The 21775-nt window shown below is 37.6% G+C and overlaps 1 protein-coding gene across 8 annotated transcripts in view; it reads left to right on the top strand.

Moving 5' to 3' along the window:
* The window catches only part of Bnc2 (basonuclin zinc finger protein 2), a 418137-nt gene that overhangs the window by 292660 nt on the left and 103702 nt on the right, over window positions 1-21775 (top strand). For 7 of the 8 annotated variants that reach the window (XM_076845948.2, XM_076845947.2, XM_076845949.2 and 4 more), the window contains one exon: window positions 4479-4714. The exons of the other annotated variant lie outside the window; for it this stretch is intronic. In XM_076845948.2, coding sequence (XP_076702063.1) covers window positions 4479-4714 — 236 coding nt within the window. The remainder of the gene's footprint in view (window positions 1-4478; window positions 4715-21775) is intronic. 8 annotated transcript variants of the gene reach the window in all.

Genomic DNA, 21775 nt, shown 5'->3' on the forward strand with positions numbered 1-21775 from the left:
CCCAGCATGATGAAAACTTGCAAGTTTCTTACTGTTTATCTGTACATGTCGTGCAAACAGAATTTACCTGTGGTGAAATTGTTAAGTGACCTTTGACCAGTTACCTAGCCCCATTGAGCCTGTGATCTTGGAATAGGTTACAATTGTAATATGTTGTGTTTTAATTAAGAGATTAAATTTATGAACTCCTAGAAAGATACCTGACATATAGTTGATGCTTAAATAGTAATTTCCTTTACCCTCCCTCACCATTATTTTTCTTTACTAATGCAGTTGAAAACATCACCCTTTGTCAATATTTTATAAGATATGAATTTTTTTTAGGATACTTCTCATTCCAGGCATTGCAGAAATTATGAATTGCATTTGGCCTGAAACTAATGCACCTTTAGTTGAACCACTGACAGCATGACAATTACATGTTATCCAGCCAGAGAAGTACCCCAGATGGTAGCGGTAGGAAATGCTATTTCAAGGAAAGAGAGAGGGATTATGTTTTTTATGTAACTGAAGATTCTAGTGATAGTATCAACCTAAGACAATATTATCAACCTAAGATCTTCTAGATCAAACAGTATTGTTTAATATTATGAGTAGTTGATCTTTTTTTAGATCATTTTGCAGCCTAGTTGATTCACATTCTCAATGTGTATTTGTTAGCTAAAAGTTTAAGAGAAAAAAGAAGAAATTCTCAGCATTTCTAACTAAAATCCTGGATTCAGTCTCACTTTCTAGATTTTGGTCACTTGCCTGTTCTTGAACCATTCTTGATTCCAGGAGGCAGGGATATACTTGTTTTCCAGGACTGGCTAAATATTACTCAGTTCTATGAAATATTGATTCTAAGGGTGAGGGGAGCAATTCCCTAAGGAGAATTCTAGTTTCTAACCCCAGATTGAAGGGGAATGAACACAGAGCAGGCAGCACAATTGACATTTGTTGTACTGTATAGAAAAGTGCTTTTCATGTGTTTCCAGGGTCTGTCCTAGTGAGATACTTAAGCAAGTTGAAGAGGTGAGTAATAAATAATTGGAAATTCTTTAATCCATGCTCACTCTAACTTTACTGAGAGAAACTCACTTTTATATATATATATATTGTACCCAACTTCTGGTTGAGATTTCATTTGGAAATGGAATCATGGTAACACTTTGGGTATAAAAAAATTTTAGGAAATGTTTAAACCTATTAATATTAAAATAGGTGACATCTTTCCCCACTCCATTCTGAGGAAAAAGTTATTGCCCTGATTCTTACTCACCCCTTTGACCTAACTCATGTTCCTGACACTACAAGATTCAGAACCAAATGCTCCACAGATATATGATGATCATGAAATTACTCCAAAGCCCAGTTCACTTGGTGGATATCATGACACTTAAATGTCATTGCTTAGCCTTTGTGCCTTCAAGGATACCTTCCAAATATTGTCACAATCATGCTGAAAATTACAGCTGGTATCTCCAAGTTAAGCAGTTTATTGTTCACATCCTCACCTATGACTCATCTTCTAAATAGCCACTGCCTGAACTAGAGTGTGTGTATTTTTACCAGGGATTGAACCCCAGGATAATCTACCACTGAGCTTCATTTTCAGCCCTTTTTATCTTTCATTTTGAGAAAGTTGCCAAACTTGGAATCCTCCTGCCTTAGCCTCCAGAGTAGCTAGAAGTTGCTGGGGTTATAGGGGTGCACCACTATACCCTTTAGCTTTTTCATTATCTACTCTTAGGACTTTTTCATTATTACTGGCCCCACATTTCCATCTCTATATCAGGGCCTAAAACTGCCCAGGTAGCCTGTTTGTGTGAATAAAGTTTTATTGGAACACTTACCTATGTATGGCTGCTTTCCTGCTGTAACATAAGAGGTAAGTAGTTGAAAAAGAGAATGTGTGGCCCACAGGCCTAAAATATTTACTATGTATTGGGCATTTATAGAATAAGTTTTTGGCCCCTGCTGTATATTTATGAATTTATATCTGTATCCCTTCTTTCTGACATAGCATATAACCATGAAGAAGAATTGGGTAATATCTCATTGGAGTTCCAAAAACTGTTTTGGTGGAAATATTTTTGCCTTACCTGTTTTACCTGTGCTCTTACAATTGTCTAAACTCTTTTCTGTACCCTCTGTGATTTAGTTCTCTTCATCTTTTCAAACCACCAGACTTTTGCAGGGATTTGGGAAAGAGGAGTGACAGTTTTCTTTGCAGCACTGGAACATAGTTTTCCCTTCTCCTGTGTACACTTAATGCAGACACAGAGTACCAAACACACTCTTAAAAACCAGGATGTGCTGTCTTTTCCCCCCGAGGAATCCTCTCAGTTTCATAGTTGTTGTGGCCATAGCAGTGTATTTTACAAAGAAGTATTTGGTGAGGTTCAGGAGGGTGGTGAAATGGGGGAGGAGCAGAATTCCCCTAATCCATCACTCCATTCTGTAAGCAGATCAGCCACTCATCAGAAGGCTGCATGGTTAAGCTGTACTTGAAGAAGAACAAGGATAATAATACCCCTTTCCTGCTGTTTTTGCAGCCTAAATGCCCTGTGGAGTGAGAGAAGACTTCAATCTCTAGGCTTGTGAATCCCTTATCTTTCCCAAACGTTAAATTAATTTTTAAAGCTATTTATTCAAAGTTGACTTAACCACTAGAATAGGAAAGATCAGACAAATCAGCTGCAAGAAATGAAGTATGAGGAAACCCGAACTCTTTGACAAAGTATTCCTGGGAGTAAATGTGTTGAATGAAGCCAGCGGGTAAATGATAAGGGCCTTTACACTGTGGATGTAAGAAAGCAATTTATCAAGAGTACATGAACTCTCCAGTGACCACAAGTCAGGAGGAAACGAGAGTGGAGGAGGAGTTCTGAAAAAATACATTAGAAATACTTAAAAAAAAAAAGACAAAAAAACCTGTGTGCGTGTACTTTTGAATTCCTCCATTATTGTGTGCTAATACTGGTATGTTAAAATAGGGGTTGCTCAGATTGTACACATACTGTTGCTCATACTGTTACAGGGTGAGGTTTTAGGAGAAGCACTAGAGAGAGGCCACGCTATAGCTTAGAATTTGAAGGACACTGAGGTCCTCTCAGGTGTAGTTGTGATGTGGGCCAGGATGTTCTTCCGTATCCATTTGCCTGACTCCAGAGGTTAGATGGCCATCTTTCAGATATACATTTTTCTCTCTTTTAATCTCTTAAAGAATATATGTGTGGGCTCGGGTTGTGACTCAGTGGTAGAGCTCTTGCCTAGTGAGGCACTGGGTTTGATTCTCAGCACCACATATAAATATATGAGTAAAATAAAAGTCCATCAATGTTTAAAAAAAATTTTTAAAAAGAATATGTGTGTGTAATTCTGATAGTTAATGGCAGCACCTTTTGTGTTCTCTTAAGTTCTAGGGGCTCTCACTCATCATCTTACTAGTCTTGGCAACATCTCTTTAAGTCCCATAGCTGATATAGTGTAATCTTAGTCATTCACACTGGAGAAACTGAGGCAAAATGAATCGTATTTATAAGGAGTAGGGTTTCCTGTAACTCGGATATGGGTTAGAACTAGAATTTACGACCTTAACTTAATAAGGCTTTTTTTTCCTCCCAAGGGAAAAATGTCATTTCTTAGATATTAGAAGAGGAAAGCCCCATTGTTGAACTATTAGTTTCATTGAAATACTTATTTGAAGAATAATCATCCTCAGTTTTCTCTATTGAGAATTATTAATGCAGTTAGCTGGATTTCCCAGATTTTTATTTTTACTCATTTGTTTTCATTATCATCTGACAGTCTTGTCACAATTGTTAAGAAAGTGGCTAAATTATGACTTGAATATTTTCCATAAATAACTCCCAGAGATCATGCCAGTGAAGAAAAAACTATCTAACAGGGGAATAAGAGAGAAATTGGGAAAACTAAGTTTTCAGGTCATCTCCCTTTGAGTTAAATTTCTAGCCTTCCACATAGGTGTTAACTTTCTTTTTATTCCTACAGTCTAAAGAATACACTCATCCTCCCCTTTAAACCATTTAGGTGAATCTCGTTTTTTTTTTTTTTTTTTTTAAATGGTATTAGTTAGGCTCCTCTTACTGCAGCATGAGTTAGGAATTATTTTCCTTTTTTCTGAAGAAATAGTAGACACAACAGAAACCTGAGTTGAGCTGTGATTTGGCTGGCAAATTAATTACTCAGGTTTATAGAGCCAGCCCCGGTCATTTAAAAACATTCTTAGTGACTGTCTTTCTGAAAGTTGAATGTGTTTGGTATTTACTGTTGTCTGCAACGTATGAACACCAAATCCAAAAAAGAAAGAAAGCAAAATCGAGGAGGAGAGGAAATATCACTTAAACATCCATGGTTGTGATTGTCTGTAGAAACGGAGCCCTGATGACATTCAGTTGTGTATCTAACTCCTCTGTCCTTTTCATCTCTTTATTCCCACTCCTCACTCTGGAACATTGGTGGGACGCCTGCAGCCTTGGATAAGCTCAGCACGCAGCACCTGTACCACCCCACCCAAGTGGAGATTGTGCAGTCCAACGTGGTGTTTGACATCAGCAGCCTGATGCTCTACGGGACACAGGCAGTGCCTGTGCGGCTAAAGATTCTGCTGGACCGGCTCTTCAGTGTCCTGAAGCAAGAGGAAGTGCTGCACATACTGCATGGCCTGGGCTGGACTCTGAGGGACTACGTCCGGGGATACATCCTTCAGGTAGGGGAGGGCCTGAATCCCAGTGTCTGGACCAGCTCTTGGAGGGTTGTGTAAGAGCCCTGGGCGCGCTTGGTCTCCTACCTCTTCCTCACAGACCCAGGTACAAACACTCTCCTCTGGCCAGCAGACTGTCGAGGACATAGTCCAGAAGGCACCACTGCACCTCCGTGGTGTGTATTAGAAAGGGAAAAAGGGGTCTGTTGACTAGTGTTCCTTTGTATCTTTTGAATTCAACCCTTTCTGCCTATAAAGTGGACTTTCTTGTTTCTGGAGTAAGTCTTGTAAGAGCCCTTATTAATAGGATGGGATCTTTGAGGTGGATGGTGGGCGTATCAAAATCCAGGATTACGCTCCACCTGAGTTTAGTCAGGGTTTTTCTCACACTCAGTTAGGCGGCATGGTGTTTTTATTGATTGTCACGTACCCTCTGTATCCAAATCAGAGGAGGAACTGTGACCTATGTGAACTCCCTGCTTTGTGTGACTAGACAACCCTCACATCATAGCCTTCTAAGTTTCACATTCTAAAACACGGTCATAGACTTGGTCTTTACAGTACCTGTTCTTCTTCCAGCCAGGAGCCTCTGCTTTGTGTCACTGACACCTTTGATCTGGTCAGGGCCTTCAGGCTTACCTGGGAGGCCCACAGCCTCCACCTTTCATCCTTTCCAGGACCCCCTCCCCATCTTTCTTCATCTTTTGTTTTTTTCAGTATGTCATGGGTCATTTTGCAATGTATACTTTGCCTCTGAAATGTTTTTATGGCCCTCTGCCTTCCTACAATCCTTGAGGGGTAAATGTTGAGAACAGCATGTTGGGACACCCTGGATCCAAAAGTACAACCCTGGATGATGAAGAAGCACCATCCCCTGTTGAAGGAGATCTCAATTTGAGAAGGTAGAATCTGAAGTGGTTTTTGTAATTTCCTTTGGAGATATTACCAGTAGGATTGGTATCACATACACAAAAATTGTTTTTGACTGTGCAAGGATTGTGTAGTGCCAGAGGTAATTCACGATGTTTATGACCTGAACCACCCTGTGTTACATGTGAGGCCCTGGCTGCCAGCTTGGGTGGGGAGCTCAAGACTTCTCCTTGATTTAACCTGTCATCTGAACACACCAATTCCTGTCATTTCTCCCGTGTGGCACCTCTGGGTTTCAGCCAGGACAGGAGAGCAGAAGAGGGTTGGTGAAGAGAAGTGGAGAAAGAGAAAGTGACATAACCTATCAGCTCTCTGAATAAAATCATATCTTTGTTTAGTAGGCACCTCAACTTGAAAAGCATAGAAACTTTGACCCTCAGAAAGTCTGATGAGTTGAGGGTGATAATAATAATTATTACATTTTACATTTTCAGTTTATAGTGCACATTCACATCATTATTTCATTTGCCCCAGGATGCGGGGCATTATGAGTAGATAAGTCCTGGGTAGAGAAGGGAGATGAAGGGGTATGAGGTCCAGGAGGAAGGGGCCAGGAAAAATAAGGCATAGACCAATTTCATTCACAATCCCTACTTATACTGGCTCTGAGGCCTGTACAGTGTCACATCCTTCTACCGTCATTTCTACAACGTGATTGCTAATGTCTGAAAGAATTTTATCATGAAGGAAAGAAGAAATGTCTTAGGGATGTTTAAATGCAGTCTGTCTTTCCTTTATTCAAAGCCTGTAAGTATTTTTGCTCCAATCGGGTACCATGTTCACTGTCTCCACTCTGATGCCTGCTTGTATCATCAGTGCTGTGTGTCAGTTCCACATGTACCTTTTGCCTAAGATAGCAGGAGCATATGCATTGTGTCATTCTATTCGAACAGTTAGATCTGTGCATGGCTTTGCAGATTTACTGTAAAACCAACCCTGTAGCACCTTGTTGTAGCATTTTGACAGTCGTATAGAACCTGCTGGTTTTTCTATGGTAGGGTACTACTGTCCTGCCTTGACTAGTGGTTTTGTTTTTTCTTTAAATAATTACTTAGGTATTAATTTTATCTCAACATATCTTTAAGTCAAGTGTAGAAAATGTACTTTAAAATGTACTCTGTATTTCTATTTGGAATGAAAGCCCAAAATTTCAAGATAAAAAATTGCAAATGAAATTAAGGGTGAAAGAAAAATTCAGCAAAAACAACAAACATGTATAAAGTCTTTCATTTGGGAGTAAAATATTATATATAAAGAACACTGTCATTTATTGTGATGCTTAAATTATAATTAATACAAATTTTTACAGATCTCAAATTTAATATAAATAGTTCTTCAGTTAGAGTCTACAATTGACATTTTCAGAAAATCAGATTTTTTTTATTAGAGGAATTCCAAGTTAGTTTCTGTCTTGTTTTATTGATAGAATTGATGAAATATAGATTTTATTTAAATGATGCTTTTTGTCATTCCACATTTATAATATGCTTGTTCCTTGTGGAAATGGTGCTTGGGTTAGAAAAAAGTAAAAGGTTGTAGGACATAAAATCATTTTCAATCATTTAGGGAGAAAACACTCATTTTCAAAAAGAAAAAAGAGTTAGACTATAAAAAATAAACCCCTTTCTTCTAAAGCTGTTACTTGATTATTAGCCAATACTTTAAAAATTATATGTGGTAATGATAAGGTATGCACAAATGACTTTGAATATAATTATATATGGCATTTTTGTACAGGTAGACTATAAAATGTGCATCTGAAGGCCGTGAAACCCTATAATGCACTATTAGTGTACAAGTCATTTTATCTGGCTAAAACTCAATTGTCTTGTAGCCCTCAAGGCATCAATTTTAACATTATTGCTCTCAACAACAGTATATTGAATATTATGTCAGTTAAAGGAGAATAATTATCAAGGCAAGTTAGGGTGGCTGTTAGTCTTACCACATATTGACTTGGTTAGCAGTTGGCTATAGATTGTGTTACTGGGCAAATGAAGATGTACGGTAAGTTGAACTGGTCAAGCCAGGATATTAATTTAACTCTCTCTGGGCCCAAACCTACATCCCTTATGTATATACAGTTACTCTGGCCTTCAGAAATAGTTTTGAATGTGGAAAAATAGCAGATGCGTTATCTGATTTTGAGTTTTTGGCCATGGAAGAAAATGAGAATTAGGCCATTCTCAAAACCATTTGAAAGCTATCATTTTTGTTTTTGAAGAGGTTCTTAAAAAAAAAAATGGAAGATGACAGAGATTCATTGAAAAGACTGGAGAATCGGTTAAGGATACTGTTTTTTTTTTTTTTTTAATGTCATGTTTTTGATATATTTTTGAGTTACAGGTGGACATAATACCTTTATTTTACTTTTGTGTGGCACTGAGGATTGAACCCAGTGCCTCACATTTGCTAGGCAAGTGTGCTCTACCACAGAGCCACCACCCCAGCCCTTAGGATCCTGTTTTTGTTTTTTTGTTTTTAATTAAAAACTGCCTTTCACTTATGTGATTGTCTAAGTAATTTGTAAGTTAGCCAGTTGGGTATAATGCAGAAAATGAGTTACGATTATTTAAGAACCTAGGAAATATCTTAAAGGTAAAAAAATCCAGTATTTTCCTGTACATTTATTTAAGAATTCATTCAGAAACCATAGAAGAAATCAGGTAAATTATAGGAATTTTCCCAGAACAAAAGAAAACTGGGAATATATAATTAGATGCTAAAATCTAAATATAAGGGAGCATATGATGCTTTTCTGCTACTAAATAATAATTCTTATTTCAGGTCAGACTTTCCTGGTACATTTATTGATGACCAGTGAAAGCAGTGTCCTGCAATTTACACCTCTCCCCATTTCCCCTATCTTTGAAATTAAGAATATAGGTGATTATCATTGTTGAATTTAGTCATTTAAAAATCAGATTTTCACATCATCTCCTTTCAGTTTGAACATGTAACTAACTTGCCTGGGCCCCCACACAGTCTGTCTGTGGAAGTCTGATTTGAGTATGTCCTGGCAGAATTCACAGAACCCGTTCAGGTATTCTGAAAACCAAGCTCATGAGAAGTGCAGCTCCTGAACACACATAGCATTTCCTCAACTTTGGAGTGTTTGTAAGGTTTCTTGTGCTTGGTATACCCTATTTCTCTGTATGGGTAATTTCTTGTCATTTAGATGTCAGCCAAAGTCCCACTTTTTACAGAGGACCAGCTGAACCAATGGAAATCTTCTCTGGTGTAGCTCTATCTGAGGATACTTTTCTTCAAGCTCCTACCAAATCAGTTAGTAAAGTCAAATTTTAAATGTTGCTCCTGGCTTTTCCTCTAAGGAATTCCACAAACGCAGGGCACTTGATGAATATGTGGCTAAATGAATGGGTGAAGAACCCTGTTTAACTTGGTATGACCTGATATTTCACCATGACTCATGGAAGACCCAATAACCTCAATTGGTCCAAGGGTCCTTGGACTTTCTCGAGCCTTCTCTGGGACTGATGGTGGTGGGGCTATTGAGAGCAGTAAGAAGCCAAGGTTCCCATGCCTCCTAGCTAGCACTCTGTGTAGAATAAGTGATTTGTGGTATCAGTGGTAGAAAACATCAATGTTAAGCAAACAGTTATATTTAAACAGCCATTGTAGAGCAGGTTCACATAAGTTTGTTCTTTGAATACCCTTATACTCTGCTTTCATTTGTTGCCAAAGAACTAACATTTGGTATAGTTGTGGCTCAAAGTGTCAGGTGACTTTCCCATGATCATAGACATCACTGACTGGCACAGTTGATGTACTGTAAACTTCCTAAAACTAAGAACCATTTTTTAAAAAATATTTTTTTAGTTAGACATAATATATTTATTTTACTTATTTTCATGTGGTGCTGAGTATTGAACCCAGTGCCTCACATGTGCAAGGCATGCTCTCTGCCATTGAGTCACAACCCCAGTCTCTCCCCTTTTGTGGCAGTAGTGGGGATTGGACACAGGGACACTGTACCACTGAGCTACATCCCATCCCCCTTTTATTTTTAAAATTTTTAAGAAACAGTCTCACTAAGTTGCTGAGCTGGCCTTGCACTTTAGATTCTCTTGACTCAGCCTCCTGAGTTGTTGGGGTTATAGCAGGTGCCACCATGGCTAGAAAAACCTCATAGTTCTTATTCACCACTGCAATGTAAATTCTGGCCCCGGCTTGATATATAATAGGATATTTTAAATATTAGGCAAATGAAATTTTGAAATCTGACTTGAATTTAGGTCTCTGACTCTAGACAGTGTTTGATTTTTCTTTCTTTCTTTTCTTTTCTTTTTTTTTTTTAAGATTACATTTTCAAAAGACATCTTGGTAATTTGTCTGTGAGAGTCTTATAGATTCTGATGTCATAGTTTGAGAAAGAAGGAAGGCCTGAGATCCTGAACTAATGATTACCTTAACGTCTTTTTTACTCAGTGACCTTAGGTGAAATTTGGTTACCAAGTTCCTTCTCTTGCTACTTCCTGATACTCTGTTTTGTTTCAGGTTATCTTAGCTCTTATTCTCTTATTTCCATGGCTGCAACATTCCCTAGATCTGATATTTATCATCAATGTTGCATTGTAAATTCTAATCTTTGGCTTCCCTCTCCATGAATACATGTCTTTTGCAGATAAGTATAAAAACAAGTTTTTGTACCTAACTAATAAGATTTCAACTATACTGTGTGCAGGGGGTAGAAGAGTGGTTAAATAGCTATTTTCAGGCTATAAAAGCTACCAAAGTTGGGTGGCAGAAGGGCACTGGATATTGAATAAGAAGATTGGGTTAGCACTGGGTGTGTATCCAGCAGTAGAGTTTATGCTTAGCATGAGGCCATCAGTTTAATCCCGAGCACCAAAAAGAACAAGAAGAGGTTGGATTAAAGTCCCAGCTCTGCCACTGATTGTTGAGGTTTGGACAGCTTTACCATTCTCAGCCAGCTTCTTCATCTTTAAAAGTGGTATAACTTTTTCGGCCTCTCTTGCCTTTGTGTGCCTAAAAACGATGAAATAATGCAGGTGAAAAGTATGCTGTGAACTCAGTAAATTGGTATTTTTCACTGTATTTATGTATAAGGTTAAATTTTGACTAGTGATAGCAGGGAAATATTAGAAGCTAAACGTGTATCTCTGCAGATGTCAAATGCTTAGAAAAAGATAATAAATACCTTTTAGGCATTAGTAGCTAATATCAAGAAGAACATACGTTTTATTCCATAAACCCTGACGTACTAGTGGCCTAGCACAAAAGGAGTTTGTTTCTCTCTTAACAAGACTAGTCAACATTTTTCCTTCCAGAGGTAATTTGAATAGACATGATTTAGAGCCACATTTTATGGCTTTTCCCTTCTCTGAGGTCTTAGGTTCCCATCGTCGTAGCAGCAGAAGGTAAATGGTGAGAGGCATGTTTTCCCACTGGTCACTGATCAAAGCTTCAATCTCAGTGGGGCCACATGACTGACCAAGCTAGAACACGTCTGCTGGGCAGTCACTCTCAGCTTCACCTTTGCACTATGGAAGATGAGCATGGGTCTGTGCTCACTCAGTGTGGTGGCCTAACCATAATTACACCGTCTCTGTAGTCCGATCAGGAGAACTTAATGCAGCAGAGTCATGTGGGAAGGCAGGTTCGTGGGTTTGAGTCCTGGCTCCAGTTCTTACCAGATGTGTGAAATCAGGCCATGTCTGTATTTACTTCAATTCCCTTCCCTGTAAAACAGGGATAATAACAGTACTTCAGAGCTTTGTTGTGAAGATAAAATAAGGTGATGCATATAAAGTGTTAAGCAGTGCTATTTGCTATGTCTCCACCAGTGTTTACTGTTAATATGATGATGCAAAGGTGATGATAAACCATTACAGACTACTGCCAACCTTTTATTGGTCATTTTAGAACTCTGTATATAAAGTAGCCTTAAATCCTGGATTTCCATATTTCTCTATACCTCTTAGAACAGAATGCCTTTCCAACTAGTCAGGCAAAAGCGAAGCTGCTGTTTGATCATGAACAAGTCACACAAACATGCAAACCTGTATACACAAACATGTTTGAAAACATTTGAGAGGCAAGAAGTTGTAGTGACAGAGACACTGGGTTTTGGAATTGGACAAACTTGGGTATAAATCTTTGTTTTACCTTTTTTGATAGCTCTGTTACCTAAGAGAGAGAACATATTTGAACATGTTTCTTCGTGTATAAAAATCACATGAAATTATATTTCTGAAGTATTTAGTGCATTTCCAGCTCATAGCACTCTTTATTAGTACTGGTGAGTGCTTGCCTTTGCATGTGTGCATTTTTACATAATGACTTATTATTCTACATATTATATTATTTTTATCACCTTTGTAGTTTTCTGTTTCACTGCTCTTTCTAATCCCAGAGCACAGAATGAAATAGTATTTGATGAATTCATTGAGATTACTTAGAGTAACTAGGCTTTCACTGCATAAAATAAAGTATATTTAAAAATATGTAAGGGCTGGAGGTGTAGCTCAGTAGTAGAGCACTTACCTAGAATGCACCTTTTTAAGATATTATCTGACCTCACAGATCTTTAGGACATTTCTAAAGTAGAAAGAAGAAAGGACCGAGGCATAAATTCATTTAGGTGACCCTTGAATTGATGAATGAATATGTGTTGAGTACACCAAAGCAGCCTCATAGAAAGCCCACACTCTAATGAGCCAGACAAGAGTAAACAAATGCTGGGAAGTTTATGATGAAAAGCACAAGAGTTTAGAGATGACCCAGAGCATTTGCATAGAGGAGGGAGTATTCAGCACCCAAGGAAAGATTGGTTTGTTACCCCAAGGACGTATGAAACATGTCCACGCAACATGTCACTGCTTTGTGAATCTTTTCCTGGAGGGCAGGATCACATGTGTGAATGGTGAAGAGCCCTCTGTCTTTGGCAGAGATAGATGGTTTATGGCAGTGTATCATATTCATAATGTCTGTTTTCCAGAGTACTTGGACCACTCTACAAACATTATTCTGGCAAACCTCCTAACCTCCCTATTAGAGTGAGAGTTTCAGAGACTATTATCCCTAGTTTTAAAGTTACCATGGCTAAAGGCCTCAGGCAGACCCAAAGCTGGAAGTGGAATACAGGCATTTTGAATCCCTTGCCAAAGCTCTAGTTGAGAGGCAATGAAAATAAACACCTTAGATCCAAGGATGTAGCTTGATGTTTTGTGCTCAGGGTTAGAATGAAAATATTCCTCCCTTTACCCTTGTGAAATAGAAATAGATAGCTTACCACATTCTAGAATGGAATGCAGTGACTGCTGGAGTAGGATTTGTGTGTATGGGGCACCGAGAGGGGGCTTTTGCCCTCCCCAAGAAGAGCAGAGGCAAGTCTACCTCTTTGATAAGACCAGCTAAGCTTTCCTTGAAATGGATATCCTCTGGACACCTGTTAAACCACATGATTTCCAGAGCAGCACTCTTGGATGTGTCTTGTTGAACTGGAAGTGGACAGCTTCTGAACTTGGGTTTAAACCTCAAGTCTACCACCAATTAGCTCTTTAGCCCTGCAAAAGTACACAGTGTCCAGGAGCCTCCTGTTCCCGATGGTACCTTCTTAGGGAAGTTTTCAGGATGAAGGGAAGCAATGTGTTAGACTCATAGTTGAGTGCCATAAATTTAATTCCTTAAGTGGATCAGTCTCCCAGTGCCTGCCCACATTTCCTTAGGTTTTCTAGAGTACCAGAAGCTTCGTGTAGTTTCTGCTTCTGCAATCATTTTGTTTGAGTTACCATGTTCATTTCTCATGTATCTCCCAATTTGGCAGAAGGGGCAGGTGGAAGAAGAGAGGGGCTTGCCTAGTAACTGAAATCTATTATGACGGTAGCAAAGAATCAGTGAAAGGCTTTCTAGTGCCTATAATCTGTTTCTTTTGAACGGCCTACATTTGCAGTACTGGTATATGAAATGAAGGGCTATGAAAAGTAGAAAATGAGATTAGGATCTGTGTGGGTTGTTGGAAGCTTTTGCTAAGTCCATACAGATGGGGACAAACATACATAAAAATACATTTGTTTGATTCGTGTATGATAGCCACATACATAATGCCAATAGCAACTGGAAAATAGAACGTACGCCAATCCATTTGCTAGTAGAATCAGAGAGACCAGTGCCAAATTGAATTAGTCTATGACGACCTGTTGAAAGAGAAGATTCTTAAGGAAGAAGAAGGATATTGTTACTCAGTAGAAAGGATGGAAAAAGTATTTTTTCCCTATAGGAAGAATGCTGTGTTGGAAAGAGGTGCGAACAAGTTTATAGGGGAAGTTGAATTTCAGCTCGTGGAGCGGCTTTGAAATGTGGTGTTGGTGGACGTGGTTAGTCCAGGCCCTGGCCTGTTGATCTGAAGCTCTTTATGAATCATCTGAGATTCCCATATCACCATTCCTTTCTAAGGGAAGGGACTAGAGATTCTGATGGTTCACAGACCTGGTGTTTATTGCTAATAACCCTCAGACTTAAAAAGGTAGGTAACTGACCAGTGACTTATCCAACAGGTATTCGACCATTGTGTTCCTGTTGCTGTTTAGGAAGTCTTCTCATTTTTTTGGTGGCTACTGAGTGACCTGCTTAGTGCTTATGCACCCTCCCTTCATCCCTTACTCTCCTTTTCTCCCTTTCTTTCTCTCTGCTCAGGGACACTTGAGACTGGGGACTTGGAAAGTACATTGGACAGTGCTGAGCTTGCATTTGGCCAGTGGATTGTCTGGCATGACCACAGTAATGTATAATATATAAGGACCCAAAATAAGACAACGAAATCCTGGTAGAGAGCATTTTCCATCCAGCACTTGTTCACTGTGCCATTCTTACCTAGAGCCCCCAGAAAAGCATTTTTCAGAGACTTTGAGAACCAAACGTTCTTTGTCTAAGGAAGCGCTTTACCCTGGTTTCCTTGTTCTCGTGTAATTTTCTCTCTTTAACAAAGCCATAATGATAGTGTCAGAGGCAGCTTTCGAGTTAGTATGAGTAATGTGGTTACTGTATTTTCTATTTTTATTTTAATGTGCTTTTCCTGCTGTGGATTTTTGTTTTGTTTTGTTTTAAAAATAGTGTTGAGCAAATGTGGTAATTCAGAGACGGGTGCGTACTGTGTCCTCTGGAATATAGTTTTGAATATAATTCCTTAGTAGGGTAAATAGGAAAAGGTTTGGTACACAGACCACTGAAACCATTGGCTCATGGTTGTATTAGGCCAGACTTCAGAGAAAAAAAAAACCAGAACAATCCATAGGCTTTTGCTCTATACTACCTGTTAACATATATATTATCTGTTTATTTTATGATCTATTGAGAGGACTCAAAATTAGAGCACCAGTACCTTAAATTGCTTCATTCCTTTGCTTCTTTTAAAAGTTTGCAGGCCTGTTTAGAAATTTTAAATTAACAACAACAAATACATTTGAATTCCTCTTGAAAGAGTAATTAAAAGCTACTTGTCTCTGTGCTGTCATCTCTGCCAGAATTAGAGTTCATGCTGAGTATGTTCCATTGAATCAGCCATCATTCCATCACCAGCCAGGATTGCTGTTCCACGTATTGACATGTGAGGGAATGTCTGTCTTGCAGTAGCTATGGGTTTGTGCCAGATTTTGAGATCCATAGGGGCAGTGCTGGGAGCTTTTCAATTCTAAATCAGGGTTCCGATTCATAATAGCTGAGCCAGGGAAGTCGGGTTGAATCTGTGGCCAAAACCACGGTGGAAAAAAAAAAACAAAACAAAACTTTTTTCTCCCCCTTACCCTTCTTGTAGTGTTTTATTGCTTTAAAATATGAGTGTCTCTGTCCATTGATCCTCTGGCGACTTTCCGCTGGATTCAAATTGTGGTCTCTTAGGTGAAAAGGTCAGTGTGTTATTCATTCAGCCACACATCGATGGAGATTAAGTGAGAGCAGTACAAGACATTTGGATCCTGCCAGACCTAGGGCACCTGAAGGAAGTTTATTTCTTTCCTCACTGCCCTTAGTTCTGCCTGCTGCAGAGGAGGATGGCCCAGTCTTCTGGGAGAGGGGGAGGGCTCTGATTGGCTGTGTGCTAACTGTCTCAAATCCATGGCCACAGGGTGAGTAAGAACCCTTGAGAATCAAGCGTGTCATCTTTGTAGCATCACCTGATTTAGTGCTTTTCCTCAAGTCTGAGATGTCTCAGGGGGCCTTTTTCCCTTGCAGCACTGATCTTTCAATGAGGTGCTAGTGTCTGTCCTGAGCAATAACAAGGAAAAACCATGAAGTGTGAACAGCTCTTATTAGGGGGTAAATGTCATTAACGCCTTTGTAGCCTTCTCTGCAATCTGAATGCTCTTGTCAAGAGAGTGCCTCACTGAAGCCTCCCTTACGATCATATAAATGGAGTTTAAGATGCTGAAGTTTTACATTTTAATTAAGCAAGGCCATTAGCCCTCTTTACAGTGCATTTTTGTAGCCAGTTATGCTTGTATGTCTTAAAAGGACCATCTCTAAAATAAGGTTATTGAAAAACTGTAGAAATTGAAATTATTTAAGGATTTAAGAAATACTTGGTTTACTGTATATCAAAGTTTTAGGTAATTTTTGGTGTCAGCAGGGAGCAGATACTACTCTCAGCTTTAATTTTGTAGATGTGAGATCCATATGCTCATGTGTAAAACCACTGTAATGTGCATACTTTTATTCATGATATGAGAGAACACTAGCATTTCAAATTAATGAGTAGGTAAGTCTATATTAATGAAAAGCATGAGCATAGAATGTTTAATAATGATTGTATTATTTTCAGTGCATAGATAGAAATGTTTCTCTAGCCATGAATTGCCCTTATTTAAATGTCTAGTGTTTTCCTGAAGCAAAAGTTTTACGTACAAAAATTTGCTGCAATAAACCTCCTCTGCAAGTTTGAAAATTTCAGAGTACTTTCTAGTTATTCTGGGTTGCGTGTCTTTGAGTTACAAAATAATAGGATAGTAAATAGTTGTATGGTAGGAGAATCAGATGCAGAAAAAAATTCTCTTTTACTCTGCAGATTAATTTTTAATAAAGAAAAATATTCAGACATCTAGTTGAAACTTGGGAGGTAAATCTTAAAAAGTTCCAAGAATGTTACAAGGAATTAACTATACTCATTATTGTTCATTTAAGATATATAATTTGACATTCTCTTTTATTTAGTGTACAGTATGTTCAAATTTGATCCTCATCCCTTTTGAAAAACTGCCTAGGTCACAGGTTTTGTAGCTTTTTTTGTCACAAATTTTTTATTTTTGTTTTTTTCCTATTATGAGGGTCTAGGAAAATACATCCATTCAATAGATAATTTATGTGAGTGGATGCTATATACAAGAAGTAAACAGACACCATATATATCCCTGTTTCCAACCTGCGGTTTGTAGTTGGTGCTAATCTAAATAGAGAACATTGGGTACGTTTTCTAACAATAAATATAGAAGCAAAACCTATAATTGGTGTAATAATGACTTATATATAAACTATTTGGACTTAATTCCAACTTACTTGAAAAGTTAGTGCTTTAAAGAATTTTAAACATTCCCCAGATATCTTGGTTGTATTATTAATTTAAATTCTTCCATTAAAGGAATGACTAAATAAAAGAAAATTTCATCCCAGGTCCCATTTTCTGAATTAAAAACATTTTAGTTTGAATTAATGAGATATTGCTGTCTATTATGGAAAATCTACCTACTTATTAGATTACAGAAGTTAAGCAGCAACGATGTGTTTCCTAGTCCTTAACTCATAAATGTTATGACAAGTTAATGAAAACTTATTTTAAAATTCCCTTTTAGTGAGAATCCAAAGATGATCATTTTTAGCCCCATCAGGATCATTTCACAAAAGCTGCCTGTGAAGTCACGCATTTAGAACAAGATGATCTCCATGGAATTGCTGTTACCAGTGCCACTTGGGGAGTAATTGGGCCAATTAAAATGAAGATGTTTTACATTAAATTGTGGTGCCTATTAAAATATAAGAACATCAAATATGGAATTAGTCTATATTCCTTTGTTAGTTTCTTTCACTTAGTACATAGAATTTTAGTTCATCTGATAGCTTACTTGACAAATAAGTAATATATGCATATAATTAAGAAGGTGATAGTCTAGTGCCTGTAGGCGGTTCTTATGGAAAACAGTCTCAGATTTGGGGGACCGTGAGAAGACACTTCAGCTAGCACCATCTGCTTTGCCTGCTCTTTTCTCTCTGCTGTACCTTACCCCTGGATTCAGGTAGTTAATATAAATTAAAATTTCTAAGGTTCATACTCTAGGATAAGTTGGACTGAAAGATGTCTGGAGTAACAAAATTATCAAAGATATACAGTCAAATTTCTCTGTAGATGTTTTTCAAGGCACTGGATGGAGGGGGGAACTTTACCGTATCATATTTCCATATGGAAAAGTATCTGGGACATGAAAGGGGCACACCCTTAGAAAGGGAGTAGATCTTTAAAAGGAACTTTATAAAAGAATGCTAGTATAGGGTGTGCATATGTGATTTATTCACTTGCGCATATACTTTGAAAGCCTTAACAGCATTCTGGGTATAAGTTGCTGTTTTCTCGACCTTAGGAGTGTCTGATAGTTTAAATTTCAAACTTTTTATACTTGCCTATGCCATAGGTCAAATATGTCTTACAGTAAGCCTGGTTGTCATTTATGTTCGTTAAGGTTTACCTTTTTTTAAAGATGTTGGATTGAATTTCTTTATGAAAGACGCCTTCTCCTGCACATGTAATTTTATGTTAATAGAAAGTCAAGAGTATAGAATTTAAACATGAATTTATGTGGTGACAAGGGTAAGGTATGATTTCTCTCCCGTGTTTTTTCTGAGTGTGTGTGTGTGTGTGTGTGTGTGTTTTGGTTTGTTTTGGGGGTGCTATTGGGGATGGTGCTCAGAGACACTCTACCACCGAGCTATATCCCCAGCTCTTTTAATTTTAATTTTTATTTTAAGACAGGGTCTTTCTAAGTTGCCAGGCAGGACTTGAGCTTTCAGCCTCCCAAGTAGTTAGGATTAAAAGCATGTTGCCACAGAATGTGTGAGCACACACACACACACACACACACACACACACACACCCCTACACCTACCTTGGAAGGAACATGGTTCTTCTGCTGTCCACTAATTTACTACAATAATACCTGTAAAAGAGTAACATATGGTTGTTAAACATAACAAGAAGTAGAAGTTTTTTCCCCTCCCAAATAATACTGGAGTGTTTTGAGTGAGTAAAAGGAGACTGAATGTACTTATGCATTGAAAAACTTGGGACCTTTATAGTATATATTCAAAGAATTAGTCAATGTATACGTACTTGTTTTGGATTCAGTTCCTAAAACTAAACCATATTTTCCTGCAGAATAAAATACATGAATAGTATAGACATCTTCCTCGTCTAAAATAATTTGAGAATCCAAAATCATTATGTTAAATCTGAAACTTCTAAACATGTTTCATCAATGTTTTTCTGCTTGGAATGAATTCTATAAAATGCAGTACAATTTTTGCTTTATATATTTTTGAGCAGGATACTAGTTAGTGAGGTTGATGGATTTTAATACATTAATAATATTTTTAAAATTTAGTTTTAATTTTAAAAATAATCAAACAGAAGGAATTTCCTTTCAATAGCTGAACTAACTTTGAGGAGCATACAGCTCAGTGAGTAAAACAAACAGATAATAAAACAGCTTTTGTTAATAAAAGTTTCATTTAGAATGGAAAGTAAAATTTGGCTTAGAAAATGCTCCCAATTTTTTTTCTTATTTCTTTCTCAAATGTATCATTGGAGGAAAGAATAAAAATATGAAGAGTCATCTAAAAGATGATTACATTTTTTCTTTTCCCTTAAACTAAAGTATTAGATAGACTTAGAAGTCTCTGCAATGTTTATGGGATATAAACAGAGCTTTATTTAATGTTACAGTTACTGTGGACAGGGCTTACATACAAGGCTCTTGAGAGAGGAAGGGAATATTTTTTTTCTCTATGTTAAATAGCCTCTACAGTCCATGTTTATGAAATGAAAGAAAATCAAGTGAACACAGAAACAAAACACTGTATTTTGTAAGTTTTAAATGTTGAGACAGAAGCCTATTTAGATACAAAGAAAAATCACACACTCATTTTATTAGTGCTTTCCTTTTAAGACATGTTAGAAAATAATTTTACTGAACTTCATGATAAGAAAGTTCATATTTGATATTTTAGATAGTCTTTACTAAATTGCATCAGCATTTTCACTTTTCTGCAGTGTGACATGCCTTAAAGAAAGCTGGTACAGAAATTTAGAATTGTCTTAAAGCACCAGGAGAGGTTTTGAAAGCACCAAGGGCAAACATTGTCAGGTCAAGAAGTTTTACTTCATGTTTGATGCTTTTCAAGTGAGTAATGAGTTACATTGTTAGTTACGCACAGATACATGATAAACACCCAAAAGTTAGTCGCTTAAAATACCACCATTTTGATATTCTTCAACAATCTGTGGGTCAGCCGGGAAGATTTGCAGTGAGCTGGCATTGGCCAAGGGTTGGTTGGTCCATGACAGCCTTGTTTACACATCTGGCTTTCAGGTTGGTACTGGTTGTCAGCTGGAGAAATAGAGCTGATTTGTTTATCCCTCATCATTCAGTAGGCTTACCTGAGCTTGTTCATGTGGAGATAGTTGTAGGGTTTGGAAGAGCAGCAGGGGAGGGTCTGCCCAAGTGTGCAAGCTATTTTAAAGTGTCTGCTTGCTTCATATTTGCTAGCACTCTGCTGGCCAAAGCAAAAGTCAAGTTGCCAAGGTCAGATGACTGCCTTAGAACATTGATGCAAGGAGGCATGAGCAGTATGGGGCTAGTGTATAATAATCACATACCCCATTCCTGCTTCAGGAACTTCTCTTGGTAGTGATATCCATGTGAAACTAAGCCTGAGTCAAGCTGTCTCATTTGGAAGCTGTCACTGTAGTTCAAGGAGAAATAAGGCTGGCATTGAGGGTACTGGCAGGGAGAAGGAATAGCAGAGTTAGATAAAACCATTTACTAACTGGATGTAGTAGGTCAGGGAGAAGAAGGTACTCACAGATTGATTTCAGCTTCAAGTTAGGTACATAAGAATCTAGATAATGGATGAGGTTGTAAAACTAACTATATTTCAGTACACATAGGACATTGGTGCAAACCTTGTAAACGATTCCTACTCTATTCAGAAGCATGAATATAAAAAGAGGCTGATTCTTTGAAATTATTTTTTTAACCTATTATATAAAATTCATAACTGGATGCAGTTGCACATGCTTGCAGTCCCAGTAACATGGGAGGCTGGGGCCAGAGGATAGCAAATTCAAGGTCAGTCTGAGCAACTTTGCAAGATCCTGTCTCAAGATCATTCTATTGTCCATATTTTAGAGCCAAATTATAAAAGTTTAATTCTTTTTCAGTCATTGACTTCATAATCTAAAGTTTAATCCCTTCAAATTATGTATGTTTTTTGAACAAGTCATGTCTAGGTTATTTATGGAAACATCCCAAATCCATCTGTCTGTTAAGTGAATAGAAAATTAATTTGCTCTGGATTTCTTCCTCTTATGCATACTTGGAGAACCTTTTTTTTTCCTTTTTCTTTTTCTTTTTTGTTAAGAATGTGAGACTTTACCTACAAAAGGAAATAAAGAAGGATACTAGAGAGGGAAAAGCAACTTAGTACATTATTTGCTTTGGGCAGGAGAAGATGCAATTTATCATGTAAATTAAGATTAGGGTACATAAACTGTTGCAAAATATATTTGAATTTTATACTACAATCCATTAAGGAAAAAAGATAAGGGAAAGGAAACAAAGAAGGGAGAGAGACACAGGCAGAGTTTTAGAAGTAATCTTCTCATGATTCTTTATGATTAAAGCAATGTGGTTTTGCAACCATGGATACAAATCAGATAGAATTAGGATGCATAGTTAGATGCTCCATTTCTGAATTGCTGTTGTGTGATTCTCTCATTCATGGTCAATCTCAATTACTATAAAACTTAAACAGGAACATTTCCACAATATTAGATCAAGGAAGAAAACTTACACTTAGTAACTGTAAAGAAGCTTGACAGGGCCAAAACTGGCTCTC

The sequence above is a fragment of the Callospermophilus lateralis genome, chromosome 2 (assembly GCF_048772815.1).
Source record: "Callospermophilus lateralis isolate mCalLat2 chromosome 2, mCalLat2.hap1, whole genome shotgun sequence".
NCBI classification, from domain to species: Eukaryota; Metazoa; Chordata; class Mammalia; order Rodentia; family Sciuridae; genus Callospermophilus; species Callospermophilus lateralis.